The sequence below is a fragment of the Daldinia childiae genome (genome assembly GCF_008694065.1).
Source record: "Daldinia childiae strain JS-1345 chromosome Unknown Scaffold15, whole genome shotgun sequence".
Taxonomy (NCBI): domain Eukaryota; kingdom Fungi; phylum Ascomycota; class Sordariomycetes; order Xylariales; family Hypoxylaceae; genus Daldinia; species Daldinia childiae.
The window spans coordinates 295,149-315,951 of record NW_022984656.1 but is presented as its reverse complement, the minus strand read 5'-3'; the positions used below and the strand labels follow the sequence as shown (position 1 = coordinate 315,951).

At 46.5% G+C, this 20,803-nt stretch overlaps 5 protein-coding genes across 5 annotated transcripts; 3 read left to right on the top strand and 2 right to left on the bottom strand.

The window, feature by feature from the left end:
* Nucleotides 1-1,739: 1,739 nt before the first annotated feature.
* Nucleotides 1,740-2,424, bottom strand: GL218_09015 (ER membrane protein complex subunit 4; the record flags this gene model as incomplete). Its single annotated transcript, XM_033585834.1, has 3 exons — nt 1,740-1,812; nt 1,873-2,231; nt 2,296-2,424. 3 exons carry the CDS (start codon nt 2,422-2,424, stop codon nt 1,740-1,742), a joined length of 561 nt encoding a protein of 186 aa, XP_033440130.1.
* A 1,242-nt stretch (nt 2,425-3,666) lies between these two features.
* GL218_09014 (AP-1 complex subunit beta) lies at nt 3,667-6,046 on the top strand (the record flags this gene model as incomplete). The annotated part of the gene is made up of 4 exons (XM_033585833.1): nt 3,667-3,911; nt 3,975-4,050; nt 4,110-4,474; nt 4,525-6,046. 4 exons carry the CDS (start codon nt 3,667-3,669, stop codon nt 6,044-6,046), a joined length of 2,208 nt encoding a protein of 735 aa, XP_033440085.1.
* Nucleotides 6,047-11,603: 5,557 nt separating this feature from the next.
* Nucleotides 11,604-12,408, top strand: GL218_09013 (uncharacterized protein; the record flags this gene model as incomplete). The annotated part of the gene is made up of 2 exons (XM_033585832.1): nt 11,604-12,198; nt 12,269-12,408. 2 exons carry the CDS (start codon nt 11,604-11,606, stop codon nt 12,406-12,408), a joined length of 735 nt encoding a protein of 244 aa, XP_033440030.1.
* A 741-nt stretch (nt 12,409-13,149) lies between these two features.
* GL218_09012 (Proteasome maturation factor UMP1) lies at nt 13,150-13,707 on the bottom strand (the record flags this gene model as incomplete). The annotated part of the gene is made up of 2 exons (XM_033585831.1): nt 13,150-13,605; nt 13,705-13,707. The coding sequence occupies 2 exons, from the start codon at nt 13,705-13,707 to the stop codon at nt 13,150-13,152; spliced, it is 459 nt and encodes a 152-aa protein (XP_033440091.1).
* A 1,874-nt stretch (nt 13,708-15,581) lies between these two features.
* On the top strand, nt 15,582-20,485 carry GL218_09011 (Chitin synthase 2; the record flags this gene model as incomplete). The annotated part of the gene is made up of 5 exons (XM_033585830.1): nt 15,582-15,585; nt 15,705-16,180; nt 17,318-19,148; nt 19,229-19,255; nt 19,314-20,485. The coding sequence occupies 5 exons, from the start codon at nt 15,582-15,584 to the stop codon at nt 20,483-20,485; spliced, it is 3,510 nt and encodes a 1,169-aa protein (XP_033440090.1).
* Nucleotides 20,486-20,803: the final 318 nt, after the last annotated feature.

Below are 20,803 nucleotides of genomic sequence, written 5' to 3'. Positions count from 1 at the left end.
TAGATTTTTAAGGATACGATGTAAGATGCCAACACATAATGAGACCTCTACAAGTCACCGATGATACCCAACATACTGAGCATTAATAGCCACGACGGATGGAGACATGAAAATGGTCTGATGGGAAGGATTCTCAATGCTAATATATCACAAGTTGGCTCGATGAAGCTGCGAAGAAGAGATCTATATGCGCGACGATAAAAAAAAAAAAAGGCCGAGTATTTAGAAAATATCAACATTACCTCAAACCCTTATAGGATGGTATATAGGGAGTCCCCAGGACGTAACCCCACCTTCGGGGTAGTATACAGTATACTTAGATCACTACATAATCACTCCGTTGTTAGAAGTTGCGTAAAATCCGAAGCTGAGCTTGTTGAGAGAATATGCCGTCCCTTCGCAGTTACATGATTCGTCAATGGTAGACCGCTATTCCTTAACCCGGTGCGAGTCTGCATCTCATAATGCACGGCATATGCTCCCGCCACGATTGGGCGTTCCCCAGATGAAAATGTCGGTATATGATTTACAGTCAACATCATTGTAACCCTGTCAACTAATTATATAGTTGTATAGTAGATACCGACTGTGCGGTACGAAGCTTCCGATAGGTCAATAGTTAGTATAGAGGTGTCTTCATTTGACATCTTGACGTGTTGATAGTATAGTTGTTAAAGCCGAGTGCTCCCGCAAATCAATCAAGCAAGACGCCCGTTTTCTTCGTGGAGTCGATATTGTGCTTCCACCCAATCTTGTACAACTAAAGCAGTTTGTCCGCTCCCTCTTTGGGCTCTGCACATAATTGGCGTCTCCGGGGGGACTATTGGATGTGTTGAGATACAGAGTTTACCATTAGACTACACTCTTTTTGGAGAATTCAAATCGACTCCGAGAAGCCGTACAACATACCTGACAGAATAGGCCGATCAACAATATGTTTTTATGTGACTATGGAAGCGGGGCCTGCCACATTTGCTTGCAATGGCTATAGGTATATAGGAGGTAGTTTAGATTGAAGGGTCGAGGATAATATTTAATACCCCTAGATGCCCCCGTTCTAACGTGGGCATAACCGTCAAATAACTTGCACTATCACAGTTGCTTTGAGCACACTATGCGAACACATATGGGACCACCCAACCAAAGCGTGTACGAAAAAAGCCGTACCTAAACACTCGTACGGTCGTGCGACTTCGGAAACTTTTCGAACTATTCAGTAACCGGTTACTCCATCATGGAACCAAAGGTAACCCAACACGTACGCTAATCAAGAATTAGCAGCTGATAGGATAGATAGGTAGAAAGACAAGCTTCGAAGAACCAAGGCAGTAAAGCAGCTCCTCAAGCAGCCAAGCTCCCTTCTACGAATCAGCAACAAGCTTCAGGAGACGCAGACTTCTTGACGTTGAACCGTTTATGGGTGGATCGTAAAAATGCACTGGATAGTAGGTTTCAAGACGAACTTTGGTGGAAAGCGAACCCCCATAGCGAGAATATCCTAGAGCGCTGGAGGGTCCAATCGATGATAGATGGTCCATATCAAAACATAGAGTCGATTATGATGAAGACGAAGATCGATCAATCTAAGCACGTTCAGTCACCGAAACACGCAAAGGCCGTAAGCGAAGTAGCAGCTACCTCAGGATCAAAGTAAAGAGGGTCTAAGAACGCGAGAGAGAAGAGAAAATTGGAAACAGAAAAAGCGTTCAATATGAGACTATATTTGACATCTCTCAAGTCTATAAAGCAGGAACAGCAAGTTCTAGTGGTTCTCGTTGGGCTTCCCAAGCCAGCCAGTCTGACCTTGTGGTTCTGTATCTACCTGTTAGCAAATTCCAGCTATATCTAATTGTTCAACAAAGATAAACTTACGGTAATAAACCCATCGCATTGACCTTCCAAATTCCAACCGCTAACGCTACCAACTGCATCGCGACGTAGGCCAGCTTGGCTTGTATTATCTTGCCCTTGTTACTGTCGCTCTCGAACCTCTCAAACGCCTGGTTTGTGCTGATGATGCCCATGATGGGGTTTTTGAAGGCCATGAAGACCATCATTATGCTGAAGATCTGTAGCGAGTTTCCCGACATGTACATCATGATGGCTGTCATAGGCAAGCTCTTCACAGGCGCGAGTGCTACCTCCCAAGCCTTCTTCAATTTCAGCGTATCCATCTCTTCGGTCGTTGGTTGTTTTCGGGGTTGAGTTTTGGCTTCTTTTGATGCTTGTTTCTGTTCATGTGTCGTCAATATAGGCTATGGGTGCTTGGGTACCTAGATAATAAGATGATATTACCTTTGATAATGCAGCTGACTGCGATGGGTAGCCGGGAGGATCGGGTATGCTATTATTCTTCGACCTGGAGGTTGGGGGTGATTGTAAATCAACAACCCATTTAGGGACGGAAGGATCGGTTGATGACATTGTTATTGATTTCGATATTTCTTTTGATAATTATTTATTGGATATTGTTTGGTATGGCGGTGTTATGCAGTAGTATCCAACGTCGTCACTTAGCTATGAAGGTTCTAATTGACTTTTAGATGAAGTTGCGAATTAGGTGTAGAAGTACAACGTGGTGATCCACAGCAGCCGTCATGGCGGGACAGGATGACAAAGCGTTGGCTAGACGTTGTTTACCTGCCCAGTTTACCTAATGAAAAGCTACTAAGACAGTGGAAGTATAGAAAGTTTAGGATCCACATAGCCCGTTGTGACCCGAAATCAACCCCTGCAAGCGCAACTGCAGCCGAAGCTTCTAACTTTCCGCTCTTCAGGGGTTTCCCTTTAATTCTTACATTTACATTTTAGAGGGGCCCGAACATCTTCCTCCGAATGCGATATTCATATTCCCGATCATGTCGATTCATAAATCTCATCAATTTAATTATCTTTCCCTGAAATAAAATGTCATTACATTCGACCTAATTTGACTACCCGCTGCACAAACACACAACAATCTGCGGGCCAAGATCCTGTACGCCATTACATTCGATCGCCCCTCCAATACCAGCTGTTTTCTTGAACCGCCATCAACCCTTGCGATTGGATGGTTGCATTAATAGGCTTCTTGAAGAATACCTAAGTTAGGTATGCTTTTTAGTCAACCAATATTCCTATCCCTTGCCCAGAGTTCCAGTGTTCCAATGTTCCAGTGTGAGGGGTAAGCCACAAGTTGGTTTGCTTCCTTGCTTTTTACTCCCTGTTGTGTTCTCGTTGCGCGCTATATCAACTGACCTCAAGCTCCTATTCAGCCAACCAGCCGATACGTCGAAAGTACGACCAAAAGAGGCAATTCCGACAAAAGCAGACGCCAACTATAAACAACCATGTCGAGCACCCAAGTCGGAGGGGACTCGAAGCTGTTCGCTCGAGTAAGCCCATTTATATTTCTTTCTACGCGACACACGAGTCTCATTATTATACCCGTCACTTAATCCCATACCTCCCAATTCGTTGGGGCTTTTTCTTCTCTCGACGTCCTCTTCCCTAATTCTATAAATTGGAGGTCGACATTCTCTACCCATTTATCACCTTTCGCCGAAGCGTCTTCGTCTTGACGTCTATCTTAGAAAGGCACACGTTTCGAGTCGTCCTGCGATCCCAACGTCCCTTTGGGGCCATCAGAACACATTATGATCCTACCTACCTTACCCGTCGCGTACAATGGCCATGTTTCTAGCATATATGCCCCCGGACTTTGGCTTACGACCCATGACTCTGCAGGGGAAAGTTGCCGAGCTGCGACTCGAGCTGAACGCCGGCGGAAAGAAAGATAAAAACTACACGCAGAAGAAGATCGCCCTGAAGAAGATTGTCGCGAATATGACTATGAGCAACAATGAGATGGTCTCCCTCTTCCCCGATATAATAGGCTGCATGCACATCCAAAGCCTGGAAATTAAGAAGATGTACGTCAATACCGATTTTCGGAGCCAAGCCATTGGAGTTGGACACTGATGAGGACGGGATAGGTGTTTCTTATTCTTAGTCAATTATTCGAGGATGCGCCCCGAGATTGCGGTAAAAGCAATCCCGTTTCTACAACATGTAAGTATCGCGACGAACATGATGCGTTATGCCCAGACATGCGATTAACATTCGTATAGGATATGGAAGACAACAATCCGCTCGTCAGGGCTTTAGCTCTCCGAACCATGTCATACGTTCACGTCAAAGAATTTGTCGAAGCTACGGTCCCTCTTGTCAAACGCCTACTCAGAGACTCCGATCCCTACGTACGAAAGACAGCCGCTTTTTGTGTCGCGAAGTTATACGATCATGATAAGCACATGGTTGAACAGTCCGACCTGATAGATAGGCTCAATCAGCTGTTGAGAGATGACAACCCTACTGTCGTAGCGAGCGCGTTGGCTGGGTTGATGGATATTTGGGAACGCAGCGACTCCATCAAGCTCACTATTGATTACAGCAATGCCTCTAAGATGGTAGCAATCCTACCAGATTGTTCTGAGTTCGTATATTTCGCCCAGCTAATATTCAGTCTCGCTAACATGAAACCAGATGGGGCCAGACTTACATCCTCGAGGCTTTAATGTCTTATGTACCTCAGGAGTCAGGGGAAGCAACTTTACTGGCTGAACGTATAGCGCCGCGGTTATCACACTCGAATTCCGCTGTGGTACTCACTTGCATTCGTGTAATTCTGTATTTGATGAACTACATCGCAGAAGAGAAGCAGATCTCGGCCTTGTGTCGGAAACTGTCTCCGCCGCTTGTGACGTTATTAGCAAAGGGCCCAGAGGTGCAATATCTTGCTTTACGGAACGCGCTCCTCATACTTCAGAGAAGACCAGATGTTTTGCGTAATGATATCCGTGTATTCTTCTGTAAATACAACGATCCGATCTACGTCAAGGTCACTAAGCTCGAACTGATATTCATGCTTGCTAATGAGAAGAATATCGATGAAGTACTAACCGAACTGAGAGAATACGCGACGGAAGTCGACGTGCATTTCGTTCGTAAGGCAGTGCGAGCCATTGGCAAGCTGGCCATTAAGATTGAGCCGGCTGCGAGACGGTGTATAAATCTGCTACTCGAACTTGTCGCGACGAAGGTCCCGTATATCGTCCAAGAAGCCACTGTGGTTATCCGCAACATATTCCGGAAATATCCCAACCAGTACGAGTCCATCATTGGTACGCTTTGCGAACATCTCGACTCCCTCGACGAGCCCGAGGCAAAAGCTGCAATGGTCTGGGTTATTGGGCAGTACGCAGATCGCATCGAGAACAGCGACGTTTTACTCGAGGACTTCCTGTATTCCTTTGCGGAAGAACCCGTAGAAGTACAACTAGCGCTACTCACGGCCACGGTCAAGCTCTTCATTCAGCGACCCACCAAGGGCCAGGATCTCGTACCGAAAGTCCTAAAGTGGGCCACGGAAGAAACCGACAACCCGGACCTCCGGGACCGTGCGTATATGTACTGGCGCCTCCTCAGCACGGACATGAATGTCGCGAAGCAGATGGTCATGGGCGAGAAACCCCCCATCACAGCCGAGTCTGAGAAGCTTGACCCCCAGACCCTGGAGGAGATGTGTCTCAACGTCGGCACGCTAGCCACTATCTATCTCAAGCCCGTCCAAACCGTCTTCCGCAGCGCTCGTCCCCGCCGCCTCCCCGACTCCCCCGCCCTGCAGAAGCACGCCCTCCCCTCCGCTGCCAACTTACCCGCTTTTGAGGCCCAGAAGAGCCTCAGTATGTTCGGCATGGGTGGACAACCCGCCGTCTTACGACCCGACAGCAACGACGGCGTTGCTCGCGCCCAGGCCACCGATGCTAGCAGCAGTAACAGCGGTAATGGTCCAGACAGCATGGCTAACGCCGTCAGCGACGCGGACGCGTACTTCGCTGGTATCGGCAGCCAGCAGATGGCCGCCATGGGCATCCACGAGGCGGGCGATTCGTCCTTCGGCGGAGGCGGAAACGAGGCTTCCTACGTCGTGAACCAGTACGCACCGCAGCAAGTCTTCCAGCCCGCGCAGGGTGTTGGAAGTAACGGCGACTTGCTGCTTCTATAGTTATTCGTACCTATCCTTATATACTTGAGCGTACGGGAATAAGAGATTCACCGAGTGAGGATGAGAAGAACGAGTGCAAGAATGACAGATAAGTGAGGTTAAGTGTGGCGAGGATGCAGACGAAAGAAACTAATTGACCTAACCTACCTACCCAAGGGTAGATGTGCAAATTGTCGGGTATATGTAAATATTACCATTGTCAAAATTAGAGAAAGTAAGCATGCAAGCATAGGGTACTGATATTTTGAGGACGTGTACATCAATCAGAACATAATCTTTTTTTAGACCTTTCGCATCCTACGCTCATAGACATAGTTGCTTCATCATCGTGCTAGTCAAGTGTTTCGAAATGCTCTGATATCAGATCAATGAAGAATTCAATTAGAATGCGTACAAGTACATGCTGATCCCGAGGATCCTTCATAACGTAACTAGAGAATTAGAGCCATAACAAGCAACGTGGCAGCGACAAACATTAATATGCGGTAGGCGAAGGTGCCTAGCAATCTGTGGTCCAGCTCCCAAGAAATCTCGATCATTTTCATAACTTCTCTCCCATCTCAATCTCTCATCTCCTCGTCCTCCTACCGAATGTTATCTCAACAATCAATTCTTGCTAGTAATCTCCGTCTGACATAATAAAACACCGTTTAAGTCGTAATCTTCTTTTTCGGATTTTAGCTTAATGGTTACTGATTTATCAGTGACAGTGGCTACAGCATCCGGGTTGAGCCGGCTCTAAGTGGCCATTTCTATTTGTACTATCGGGGGTCTTCTGGAACCGTAGATTGTTGTCCATTACTATCATCCCCAAAGGTATTGCCTTTGGTCTCTTTGGAAGCACTACGACGAGCGCTGGCAATGCTTGATGCTAATCGTGAAGGAGACCAACCAAGTAGAGTTAATAAAGAGGGGCCTATAGCTACCAGGGCCGCCGCGATGAGTAAATGGTATCGGCTCGGTGTAATAACGGAAACAGCAGCGTTGGTATCTGGGACCGGCCTAGGAGGAGTGTGCCCCGTTACCGTGTATATTGTATTGGTACTAGAGCTGGCGTGTGGCAAAGAAGATGACCTGGTGACTGTGGTGTAAACGTAGTCTTCAGTACTGTGAGTAGTGTAATGTTGAATACTATTTGACGTAACTAGGAGTGACATTTCCGGTGTAGGGTCCAATGTCGGGTCAGACGTCGTAACAGTTTCTGTGGTATTGTATTCTGGCGTCTGTGAAACTGACTCACCCGTGCCAGTTACGATGACAACAATAACTTGTGCGGGAGTGGTGGATGAACTGTAGACGGCAGATGAAGTGTGGTATTCTAAAGAAACAGTTACGGTTTTAGGATCAGGATCCGGCACCGTTACAACGCTTGGTTTGTTAATTGCAGGAGTCTGATGGTTGCCATACCCACCAGGAGGCAGGTTTGTAGGCTTAGGTGGGTTTCCATAGCCTCCGTTACCAACAGGTGTTGTACTGGAACCGTATCCGTAGCCATAGCCGTCGCTATAGTCATCTCGCCGAGATAGTCTATTCTCCTGTGACCATGGTTCTAGGCACTTGGGGTCTGCTTCGTCCAAATGACATACTTCCAGAAGCCCATCGTCAAGATAACTTTGGGGAGTTGCCTCAGTTATCTCGGTCACAATAGGATTGTGTGTGAGTGATACCAGATGAAGGGTTAGATCCACTAGCCTCTTCACCCGTGCGAGGGGGTAGAGAGAAGATGATCCGGATTGAGTCACAGTGGTGAGGTCCATATCCTGTGTAGTTCGAATCTGATGAGAGGGTCCCTTGTGGATCGTTGCGAATGTAGACAAATTATAGAGGAGTTCAGACACGATGGCATTGGTCTCTACGGCTGTACCAACTGTAGTGGTAGAAGCGGACTCGGGCTGGAAAGGTGATTCTAGAGCAAGCTCTTGGTTGCTTACAATGACTGTGCACTGGGCAACTCCATGGCATAGTGCCAGAAGGCCGAGAAAGAGTACACGTGCCCAAACAGCCATAGTGACGCCTCTTTATATTTCGATAAACGAATAGAACCTGGTTGATTCAGAATTGTAAAGGAACCATCTGTGAGTTGAAGAATTCACAGGAGACGGACTTGAGATAAAAAGGAGGCGAAGACGAAAGATTGGATTGAAGTGTGAAGAGTGTGAAAAGTGTGACGTTTCAAAAATGTAGGACGTGTCATCGAAGTTGTAACTTTCACATTTTGGGTCGAGAAAGATTTGGTGCTGCTGCCTTTACTGTTGAGATCTTGGGAAGGTGCTGACCTTGTATACCTTGAAAATATCAAGCAAGAAGGCAGCCGCGGTGAATAGACATGGCAAGACCGCTGGTTTTGGAAGTCACATAGAGAGTACTTGAGGTAGGTAGTTATAATTCGCTGCTGCTCTATATGATTATTCGTACTTTCCCAATGGAATTAGACAGGTACAAATTTGATGTATACAACGATGCACCTACCAACACATTGCCACATACACGTATTCAGATTCCTACCTATGAGATTCACTCTTGCCGAGGCTGTACACATCTTGCCTATGCATCATAAAAACTTGAGACTATACGCATCGATATGCGTTACATATTTGAATCATTCAACCATGACTCCCGCTTTCCTCATTATTCGACCAAGCTGAAAGTTATAAGCTCTTCTGTTGTTTCATATCAAAAGTCTTCTATTACACTAACATATTTTACAGCAGCTACCTACAGAGATTACGTATTAGATCCCGATTCCATAATTTTGCTAGACGTGAGTTGCTTCAATGGTTGTTGAATGAGTGCGCCTTGTAGCAAATTATATTAAAGAACAAGATGCTTATAGAAATAAGGACAACAAAAGGCATTTGTGATATGAGATATGTATTAACATGCTTCAGCGAATTGAAAAGTAAGGGATAACTCAAAGCTGATTATGGAAGTGTAATTATCTCGTCTGTTCTTAACTGCTTATCTTCCACCCAAGAGGTAGGTAGCCACACAGTATTTCTTAAGGTATACAATTATATACTTAATTCAACATATTATTACTGATATTTTTGAGTAACTTGCTTAAGAGGTACGCATGTGTATTGTTTTGAAGACCGAGGTCTAGGGAGAAACTTTCGGATAGTCGGTCGGGAGGGAATATATTAGTAGTTGCGGAGCCGGTCTCGGTACACCTAGCCGACGGCATGCGGGGATAATGGCCTCGCTGCAAGAACGAAAACAATGGTCTGATTACGTGTTTAGCACCACGCGTATAAAAAGACTAATTTTATATCTTAGCCCATTCAAGTAAAGCTAAAGAGACTAAAGGGACTAACGCAATCAACTCTGCATGGTGTAAGTATAACTGATTCTGTTAGAGCTTAGGCCCTGCATATTTGTGGGCGCTATACAACGTATTTAAGGAGGTAGCTATTAAGACATGTGATAGTGAGGGGACTTAATCAATTCTAATTTCGCTGTTATGGATGGGGCTTATTGGGAGATCTATTCTAAAGGCCTTGGTATGCAAGCAATTGGTAGATTGTTTAGATTTAATATCTATCTGGGTTAGGGGAGATATGTTATTGGTAGCAATGAAGAAGCGGTGTATAATAAGATAATAACATGATGACTAGGGTATCTTAAATAATAGTTGAAATAGGGGTTCCCATGACGCATATTGTTTATCTATACACATAGTAGTTGGCATAAGTAAGGTTGAGTTTAAGTGGTATAGTTCATGTTAGGATCTTATAAATACTTGAGAAGGGTATAATCCATGACTGCTTTATCATGTCTTGTCTTATATGAACTTACAACTGACAAGACTTAGGAAGCGTTAGTTAGATAAGTAATAGTATAGTTCAAATATATAAGTTGAAATGGACGAGATACATAATCAAATTGTCTTGTTACAATCTGAACTCGATGATGTTCTTAAACTTCGGTGACCGATCGATGAAGGTAATGGAGGTAAATGTGGAGTGTGGGGAAGAGAACGAACGCTATGTGGTACTAGGATACAGGACAAGGCGGGGGAGTTTACCGTGCCGAGAAAAGAAAGATCCAATCTGTCTCCAGCTGTGTGGTGCTGGACCACTCGTAGATGATGATCATACGTGAAACTCAAATACTCGATGTAACGCTTCGATGGTAATAGCGTTGACGAAGTTGTCACTTGACCGGCTATTCGAGTTTAGCGAGCCTCAATGCGTGTCTCTAGACCCAACTATATCTGGACTAGATACTACCCAACCTCTATTGAAATTCGACTTTGGAAAAGCACGTCAAGTGTACAGGTGATACTAGAGATGATAATGTTAAGAATTAAGAGAGCCACATTTTGTACATGCGGATTTTCCCTCTTTCCTTGTTGTATGGTAGTAGGACCCGAACCTTGGTTATCTCCATATTATTACCGTCACTATTACATGATGTACATATTCTGTACCTGGGGTGGCTTGGCTGTGTGTAGCCATTTGGTTTCTTTGTTAATTTCGCGTGTATCTTTTCTAAATAACCCGAGGTGGTGGAAGTTTTAATGTCTGTGCCTCAACTGAAATTTTAATCGCAGTTGTGCGACTTTTAATACGCATATGCGAACGCGCAGGAAGATAATAATAATAACAAGATACGACATGTATATGTACCTGTCTATTTTTACCGTTAGGGGGTTCAGCTTCGTATCGACCACTAAGAAGCCCGTGTCACGCTTATCTAAGAGGCAATAATAACAACCTGAAATAAGGGGCATTCAAAACCACCTAAAACCATTATTGTACCTGTATTACCCCAGCTGGCAGCAGCCTGGTTAGCCAGTTAGGCCAGTTTACTAGGTAGTCAGCGCCATAAACATTAGGTACTGAAAGTTGATCGACCTGTTCTTATTCGCGGTTTTTTCCTAAAAGGCAAATAATCGAGCTGCTATGTTGTCTTGTCACAATTACTTGTGAGAGACCGGCACTCAACAAAAAAACCTCGACTTTTCGTTCGTACCTGAGATTTTTAGTTATCCTTGAAATTGAAATCTGAATTAATCTCAGCCGTCCCTTTTTTTTTCCTTCTTGTCCTGCACAAGGTTAAACCTGCCAATCCGGTCCGTTAGACCCGTGCAGTGCAGTAACATCATCACCATCATTTTTTTTTTTAGTAGCAGTGACTGGCTGCATCCCTCTCCTATAATCACTTATCACTGTTTCCCCTTGCAGAATCAACTTGCAGTATCAATTCGGCAATCTCTCTAAACCATTGCATTCGTTTCATCTGCGTGTTTTCCATGGCAGGAACAGGAATAAGCGATAGCGACAAATAATAATTAAGTGTACGCAATTGTACTGCATACCCGCGCGTTCGATAATTCGACAATTCGACAATTCGACAATCCCGACAATCCTTCTTTTGAAACGAGGCGCACCTTTTTACACCTTTTACACCTACGAAACGCACCCCTCGAATGCTGCTGACATCCATTCTTTTTCCGGTTATTTCTACTCCATAATTGCGCGCAGCCGTCAGCATCTGCACGACAAATTTCGATATACCGGCTCATTAATTACCTTCCACTCGGTCGCAATTAATAATGACGGATGTAACGCCTCCCTCCGCTGGTGCAGATCAAGGGCCTAGGGAAGAAAGGTTGGCGATTAATCTACCTGTGGGCGATGTCGAGATGGAAGATTTATCTCAAGCTCAACCTAAACCCGCCAACCCAGACGCCAATCTAGATGCTCCAGAATCCCAAAAGCACGATTCCGAGTCTACACCGGCCCCAATACCCGTACCGGATAAGGATCCGCCGAATGACGAGTCCATGTCATTAAAAGCCAGTGGCAAGACCCAAACCGGCGGCGAAGATCATGATCTGTCAATAGACCCTGTCGACCCTGGTGCTGGGTCTCCAAATGATGATTTGGTTGTCGATATAATGCTTCTCTTAACCTCGGGCGCCCGACATCCTTTTCGCATTGACGAAAAATATTTGGCAAAGCGGAATGTTACTGTGACGGGCAAGACAGATGATGGAAAGCTGGATCCGTTCAGCATCACGGTTTATACCCTAAAAGAGCTGATACTGAGAGATTGGAGAAAAGAATGGGACCAGCCACCAAGAGAACCTAGTGCTATAAGGCTTATTCACTTTGGTAAATTGCTCGAAGACAGAAACCAACTTAGCCGTACGTATAATCTCCCTTCTTTCCGCACTATTCGGGACATATTTGGGCAATGGGATACTGAATTTTACAGATTACCACTTTAGCACGACTAGGAATGTTGTTCACATGACTATCAAGCCGCAAGACTTGATAGACGAGGAAGAAGCTGCTAAGAAGGTCAAAGAATCCGGGAGCCATACCGGCCGCAGCGGATGCTGTGTCATCTTATGATCTAGTCCTTCTAAGCGACAACTGATTTTCAAAGAGCGAGCATCCTCTCGATGTGGTGATATCTTAAGCTGTTCTAGAGCTGTCCGAACTATTGGGGAGCAACATAGGCGAGTTGGGCAATTGGGCATATGCTGCGGAAATGATTGCGGATTTTTTTTTGGGCATCGGACGGCGCGATAGGGTTGATTTCAGCGGCTGAGATTGAAGCGTGATCCATCTGCACGATGCGTTTGCTATGTCATGGGAGATTAGAGTTCCCTCTGAATTTAGCCTGGAGTACACAACATCGATGGCTCAAGAGGGGGGAATAGGGTTGAGAAGATCTCAACAACTCTTTACGTGCTCTTTTTTGCTTTGTTTTTTTTTGTACAGCACTAGAGAAACAGGCCTATATCCGGCGCAGTTTGTTGTGTTTATAGTATTTGCACTTTACCGGTCTTACCGACCATATAAGCGATTAATGTGGGTTATTATACCACTGTCTATACGTTAATATGGATCTATTGTAGTCATATAGCTGTTATATCATTGCGTTAGGTCATGACTATCTTGTGAAAATTTTCCAGGGTTTCCAAGTTTTCTAGGGTCAAATGCCCATAGATTATCTATTTCATGATATGCGTCGGTATTGTACGTAGTAGAAAGCATGCTCCGATTCATGTCTATCAACCCGAAGCTGCTACTAGTGTAGTTGGAGTGTCTATCACGCAATACCAACTATTTGTGCTGATTGCCAAGATGCTACACCGGACTGTCCCTTAAATCTTCAACTTCCGCTCCATCCTCATGCATAGTCACAGCAGATCGCTGCTCCTCACCAGTAAACACATCCTCCCAGTCGAGCGTAGCCTCGCGGCCACGTAGGATATCCTCATGCACGCTCTTAATACCGGCACCGCCGCCGAGAGCTAGCGGCCGCCACTCGCCGTTGCGCGTGATCTTGAGCTCCATGCCGCGGCGGATAGGCTCCGCCATGCCGAAGGTGCGGCGCAGGCTCTCCATGCGCAGGGCCTCCTGTGTCGACTCCCAGGCCTTAAGGCGGGCTTCGAGCGGGTGGCGCGAGACGGGCGCGGGGGACTCTGCGGATAAGGTGTTGGGGCCGATGCCGTGGCGGAGCGTGTCGTGGATGCCGGGGGCGGACGGGGCGGATGTGTTGGTCGATTTGAAGGTGCTGGTGTGGGCTGAGGGGGGGGGGGACTATGCGCATTGACTGTGAAGAGGGATGTGGTTAGTTTTTTGATGTAGAGAGCGGAAGATTGTTTAATGAATAGGTAACTAAGTATAAGTATGGCTTACCATCTTGTCGGTGGAAGAGTATTAATTAACTCTTGTTTTGTTATTTACGTTTTCGTAAATATTTATAATCGTCAACTCCTTTAGGTCGAAATGTTTGAAGAGAAGTTGTGGTTTGGTAGAAGCTTGGCAAATAGTAGTAAATGTGCTGCGTCGTTGATAGTGGATTCAATATGTAAAGGAAGCTTGAAGCAGGCTGCCGGGAGCTTTCGTATTTGGAGCCTTGCCAAGCCCGGAGGTGCAAGTGCCAGCAAAGAAAACTAAGGCGGTCCTTGCGTTAACTTTAAGTTACGTAAGTCTTGCCGGAACTTGTGGACCTCAAACCTCGTTAACACCGAAATATCGGATGTATTCAAATTCGAAAGCTGCATTCAAGCATTTAGGCATTTTGATATGAATTAACGAGTTGACTCACCAGCTTTCTCAGATGCAACAAATTCAGCTTTATAATTATTAAGAAGTTTTATAATGATATATAATTGACATAATGCGTTTTCCTTCAAGTCGTCCGCCGGTAATAAATATTATCAACGGCACTTTTTACCGCCATCATCCAGGGGTGAGCTCCATACATCCGAATCCGGCCCTGTTTAGAAATTTGAATTTCACACTTCCATCTTCTACGGAGCCACCGACGCATTGGTATGTAGTTGGTCCGTCCCTCAGTGGGAAAACAACCTTTCTGGAACTCCTTAAAGGAAGTCACCTCTGCTTCCCTCCAACTGCTAGGAGCTATCCTTATTTATCTACGGAAGCAGTACCTCACCGGTTGAGAGTACCGCATAAAGCAATTCGGTATGTAGGCTTCAATAACGATGGATTCAACTCTAGCGTCACCACCTCGGCATACCTATCCGCTCGTTATGAGTCCAAACGCGAAAATACCGATTTTTCCCTAAGGGACTTTCTACTGGGTAACACTGAGCTTAACCCGTTAAAACCATCGTCCGAAGATGAGCTCGACCCGGCCTTACTGGATCGAGTGGTAAGAGACTTGAAGCTTTCTCCGCTGCTGGATCTTCCCGTTACGTTTCTGAGCAATGGTCAAGGGAGAAGAGCTCGAATTGCCAGGGCTCTTCTCACCGCACCAGAAGTGTTGTTACTCGACGAGCCGTTTATGGGTCTGGACCCGCCTACAGTAGCCGGGTTAAGTCCGCTTTTGCACGGGTTGTCGAGTAAAGCTAGCCCGAGGTTGGTATTAAGTGCCAGACCGCAAGACCCAATTCCCGATTGGATTACCCACCTGGTCTATTTAAGAGGTGACTGTCAGGTAGGAGCAATAGGCGAGAAGGATGCTGTGCTAGAAGAATTGAGGGGCTATGTTCGGAGTATATGGAACGGATCCTCGAAAGAGGACGAAAAACCTACCGGTTCATAGTCTTGTGCAGACGGGTAGAACACTAACTGCCAAAGGAATCCAAGGCGAACCGCTAATGGGTGAAGATGCCTCGAAAGGTCACAAAGCCTCCACTATTAGGGATACTGGCGTACCAAGGAATATTGGAAAACCTCTTGTGGAGATGGATGGATAAGGTGAAGTATCGGGGGTGGTGGAAGTTCGTACTTGGAAATTGGAAGCAGCAAATAGACGGTGGATAGAAGAACGGGAAGGCCTTATATGGACTGTCCGAAGAGGAGAACGGTGGGGTGTATTTGGGCCCAACGGTTCAGGCAAAACCACAATTGTTTCCCTCATCTGCTCTGATCATCCTCAAACGTATTCACTTCCTATAAGCTCTTTGGTAAAAGTAGGCTGCCAGAGTCCGGATCCGGTGAACTACCTCTAACTTTCTGGGATATACAATCACGAATTGGACACTCAAGCCCCGAGATCCACCAACACATGCCCCGGAATCTCACGGTTAAACAAGTGGTTGAAAATGCGTGCGTGGGCAGACACGTTTCGCTCAAAAGCTAGGCTCGACAGCCAATCCGCAGAAAAAGTCGAGGCTTGTTTGCGATGGTTTGAGGCTGAGTTGAACCCAGCTTTATAAGACACTCAGAGCCTACGTCCGATGGTGCGCAGGAGGCCACCAATTTGCAATGGGCAGACCAGTACATGTTTGGAGAATTGTCCTTTTCAGCGCAACGAGTCGCGCTCTTCCTACGAGCCATCATTAAGAACCCGGACATTGTCGTCCTAGACGAGGCATGTAGTGGTATGGACGACGGCGTCCGGAATCGCTGTTTACTCTTCCTCGAGCATGGTGAGGAGAAGGCCCATTCGAAACGCGAAGACGGTTCTGAGATTGTGGTCCAAAGCGAGGCATCGAAGTCGGGCACCGTTAAAGTCGGAGGTCTAAACAACAACCAAGCTCTAATATGCATTAGTCATATCGAGAGAGAGGAGATCCCGGACTGCATTAGGGAGTGGATATGTTTGCCTGAAGCCAATTCAAAACAACCTGCCAGATTTGGCATATCCGAGGCACCTCTTGGGAGGAGCGACGACAAACAGCTGGAAACAGATATGGGGCATGTGAGGGGGCTGGTCCAAAGATTTACTACAAAATATTTACTTGACTCGAACTATATCGTGTTTACTTTACTCATGATCATCTTATGAGTAGCCCGACAAGATCTAACGTTAGGTACAATAGGCAATATTTGTAAGTCTGGCTTGGATGGATTATATCTACCAATATAGTATAGGCAGATTACGTGTCTATTTGGGGTTGTAGAGGTACAGTTGTGGATGTTGGATATTGGACATTGAACATTTCGTGCAAGGAATAAATTCGCCGAAATCCGGATTTAAAGAAAATCTGGAAAGGTCTGTTTAAAATAAGCTGCAAGGTACGAGCGGTACGTCAATACGTCAAGATTTAAGCGCTGCGCTATCGAAGATTTAGGTTACCGTTTGACGTGGGGAATTGGGGCGCAGGCTCACAGGCTGATTCGTTGCTGGGCAACGCACAAACGATGGCGCATCCCCAAAAAACAAAGGTCTTGTTAAGGCTGCCTTCGAGGGCCCTTTTTACGCTTTACGAGCTACATAGCTCCCCACCGTGGATCAACTCGAACTTACACCTTGTGACACCTTGTGAACTCAATTCGCGACCTTTTTGAAGATTGGAGATTTTATGAACTTTGTTGACATTTTATACCTTTTTTCAATTAGTGATACCCTCTACGCCAATCCAACGAAACGAATTCGCTATCTATCCAAATTAATTAATTTAAGGAGGAAATATTTAGGTGTTACAGCTGGCATTCCAATTAACAATCATACCAACGAGTTGTCTTAAAAAACAATCAACTCGGCATTTTGGCCGATAATATTTAGCGATGGACGGAACTCCCCCTCGACCGTCATACGCATTACCCAACTACGACGACGACGATCATGATCACATTACGCCACGGGTCAGGAGGAAACCCAGCAGCAGTCAGATTACTGACATCTATGGAAGAACCATTACCGGAATCTCGACCGTATGTGCCTCCAACCGTGACAGATGCACCAATGTCCCCAACTCTTGTCCCTCTCCCACTAGCTCCTAAGAAGGAAGCGAAAGTAAAGAAACGGGTCAGAATATCAACCCCGGAGCACTTGGAAGAGCTCAGAAAGCAAGAGGAAGCGCATGCGCCGACTGCCCCTCCTGGTGGAGAATAGTCACCTTCACCAGCAGGTGACGCGTCGCTCAAGCGCAAACCAGCCCAGAAGCGCACCGCCACTGTAAAGTTACAGAAAAAGAAAAGGCCCTCTCATGAACCCCAAGGCGAGTTCAAGCAGGATCTACCGACGATTCCGGAAGGGCCATCGCCAAGAAGAAGTTCTCTTCTCAAGAAGAAATCACCCAATAGAGACAGCAGCCCCCCGAGTGACCCCATCAACCCTGATAACAATGGCTCACCAAAAGCACTTAATAGTATTCGACCGTCGCCTCGCCGAACGTACCAATCATCAATCAGATCGACACATTCTCGAGGGTCCTCCATCCTCGACCCACCTCATCTCGCGCCGGTAGATTCTATATATGAGGAATATCGATCGCGAGATACAAGTCCTCCTCGACCTTGGACTCCATCTTCGAGGATGTCCGGATTCACCGATTACACACGACCACCACCTTCAAGTATGCAGTACGAACCAGCAGATATTAATGGTAGTCCCAGGCCGGGAACACCGTCGTCAAGATATGGAGGAAGCCCTCGCAGACCACTACCTCGTGCTCCACTGTTTGGAGCTCGAGACTCTCGTTATACGGCGGATGATGCGACTGTAAATATTCCTCTGGATGGTGTCAACGATGATGTATTCGGGCCCGAAGAATCGGACATAAGTGGCGCGTATCCATACCACGACTCATATGCTGGGCAATCGCAAGTCACCCTTAGTGAGGAAGACTCGCAGGCGCCCCTAGACGAGAAAGTCGAACACTATGGTTCTGCGCCAGAAGGGAGACAAGAGCGCCGTGGCGTCCGCGCCCCTCTCACATCAAAAAAGGAGGTGCAGCTAATTAACGGTGAGCTGATTCTCGAGTGTAAGATTCCTACGATCTTGTACAGCTTTCTGCCTCGCCGCGACCAAGTCGAGTTCACTCACATGCGATATACGGCTGTGACCTGTGATCCAGACGATTTCGTGGAAAAGGGATACAAGTTAAGACAAAATATCGGCCGGACAACTCGAGAAACAGAACTTTTCATCTGTGTTACCATGTATAATGAGAACGAGGTTGACTTTACCCGCACGATGCACGCCATCATGAAAAATGTAAGCCATTTCTGCGGCCGCAACAAGTCCCGCACATGGGGAGAGAATGGATGGCATAAAATCGTCGTCTGTATCGTGTCAGATGGACGAGAAAAGGTTCACCCGAGAACGCTAGATGCGTTGGCTGCGATGGGTGTTTATCAGCACGGCATCGCCAAGAATTTCGTAAACCATAGGGCCGTACAAGCCCACGTGTACGAATATACAACACAAGTCTCATTAGACTCAGACCTCAAGTTTAAAGGTGCTGAAAAGGGGATCGTACCCTGTCAGATGATTTTCTGTCTCAAGGAAAGAAACCAACGGAAGCTCAACTCCCACCGTTGGTTTTTCAACGCCTTTGGGAAAGCCCTGAATCCCAATGTTTGCATCTTGCTCGATGTTGGAACGAAACCCAGCACAAACTCTCTATATCATCTTTGGAAAGCGTTCGATACCGATTCAAACGTCGCGGGCGCCTGTGGCGAGATCAAAGCGATGAAGGGAAGGCTTGGGAGCAACCTCCTGAACCCCCTAGTCGCTTCTCAGAATTTTGAATACAAGATGTCTAATATTCTGGACAAGCCTCTCGAGTCTGTATTTGGCTATATTACGGTATTACCCGGTGCACTGAGTGCCTACCGATACCACGCATTACAAAACGATGAGACAGGCCATGGACCTCTCAGCCAATACTTCAAGGGAGAGACGTTACACGGCCAGCACGCTGACGATTTACGGCGAATATGTATCTAGCTGAGGATCGTATCTTGTGTTGGGAGTTAGTTGCAAAGAGGAATGAGAGATGGGTGTTAAAATACGTAAAAGGCTGCACGGGCGAGACAGATGTGCCGGGTAAGTTTCTACCCATCTATTCAAACTCAAATACAGATATAACTAACCTGCGCCCTAGATACTGTTCCGGAGTTTATCTCTCAGAGACGTCGTTGGCTTAATGGCGCATTTTTCGCTGCTGTGTACTCGCTGGTGCACTTTAAGCAAATATGGATGACGGACCACACCATTGCGCGCAAGGTGCTCCTTCATATCGAATTTGTTTATCAGTTCATACAGCTCTTGTTCACTTTCTTCTCCCTTGCGAACTTTTACCTAGCTTTTTACTTCATCGGTGGTGGGCTTACGGATCCCGCCATGGACCCTTTTGGACACAACATCGCCCTATACATCTTCACAGTACTGCGGTACACATGTGTGCTCTTAATCAGCATGCAGTTCATTATTTCGCTAGGTAATCGTCCGCAAGGAGCGAAGAAGCTCTATCTTGCTAGTATGATAATATACAGTATTATCATGGTCTATACCACTTTCGCGACCATCTTTATCGTCATCCACACGGTCAAGGGAGACCAGATATCTCTTGGTAACAACACATTTACGAATCTAATCGTGTCGACAGCGTCGACAATCGGATTATATTTCCTCATGAGCTTCCTTTACTTGGATCCTTGGCATATGATTACTAGTTCGGGTCAATATTTTGCACTATTGCCCAGCTACATCTGCACGCTGCAAGTGTACGCTTTCTGCAACACGCACGACGTTACATGGGGTACCAAAGGAGATAACGTCATGAAGACGGACCTCGGCGGGGCCGTGGGGAAGGGCAGCTTTGTGGAACTGGAGATGCCGAGCGAGCAGCTGGATATCGATTCGGGCTATGATGAGGCGCTCCGCAATCTTAGAGACCGCGTGGAGGTGCCGACACCACCGATCTCGGAGGCGCAGATGCAAGAAGACTACTATCGGAGTGTACGAACATACATGGTTGTTAGCTGGATGATGGCTAACTCCATCCTCGCCATGGCCGTCAGCGAAGCTTATGGATATAAGGAGGTTGGTGGTAACTTCTACCTGTCGTTTATCCTATGGGCAGTCGCGGCGCTGGCGTTGTTCCGAGCCCTGGGTAGCACGACGTTCGCTATCCTGAACGCAATCAACATGGTCGTCGAAGGCCGCGTCCGTCTGAGTCTCAAGGTACCGGAATGGGTCCCTGAGTGGATGGGCGGGATCGGAAGCAAAATTAGTGATACGATGAGCAGCATTACCAGTAGTGTGCGGTCGTAACATGTGGCGGTATGCGGTGACATGTGGCGGTATGCAGTGACATATGGTTTCAAGGATTGGCAACGAGAAAGGCGAGCGCCAAGGGACGGTATGTTTTCGATTCATGACGGTTTCATTTTGGAGGTGCAATTACTTGCTCGCACCGGCATTTCAATGGATGAACGACTGAACGAAAACTTGGGGCCCATGTGATGCCCGTCTAGGAGTTGTGGTTCGATGGTAAAGGACAGGTTGGGTGTTTACTGCGAGGTATAAGACGAAATTCACATGTACTCTAGTTTTAATTACCGTGTCGGTCAGGTCTGGGCATACCTTGAT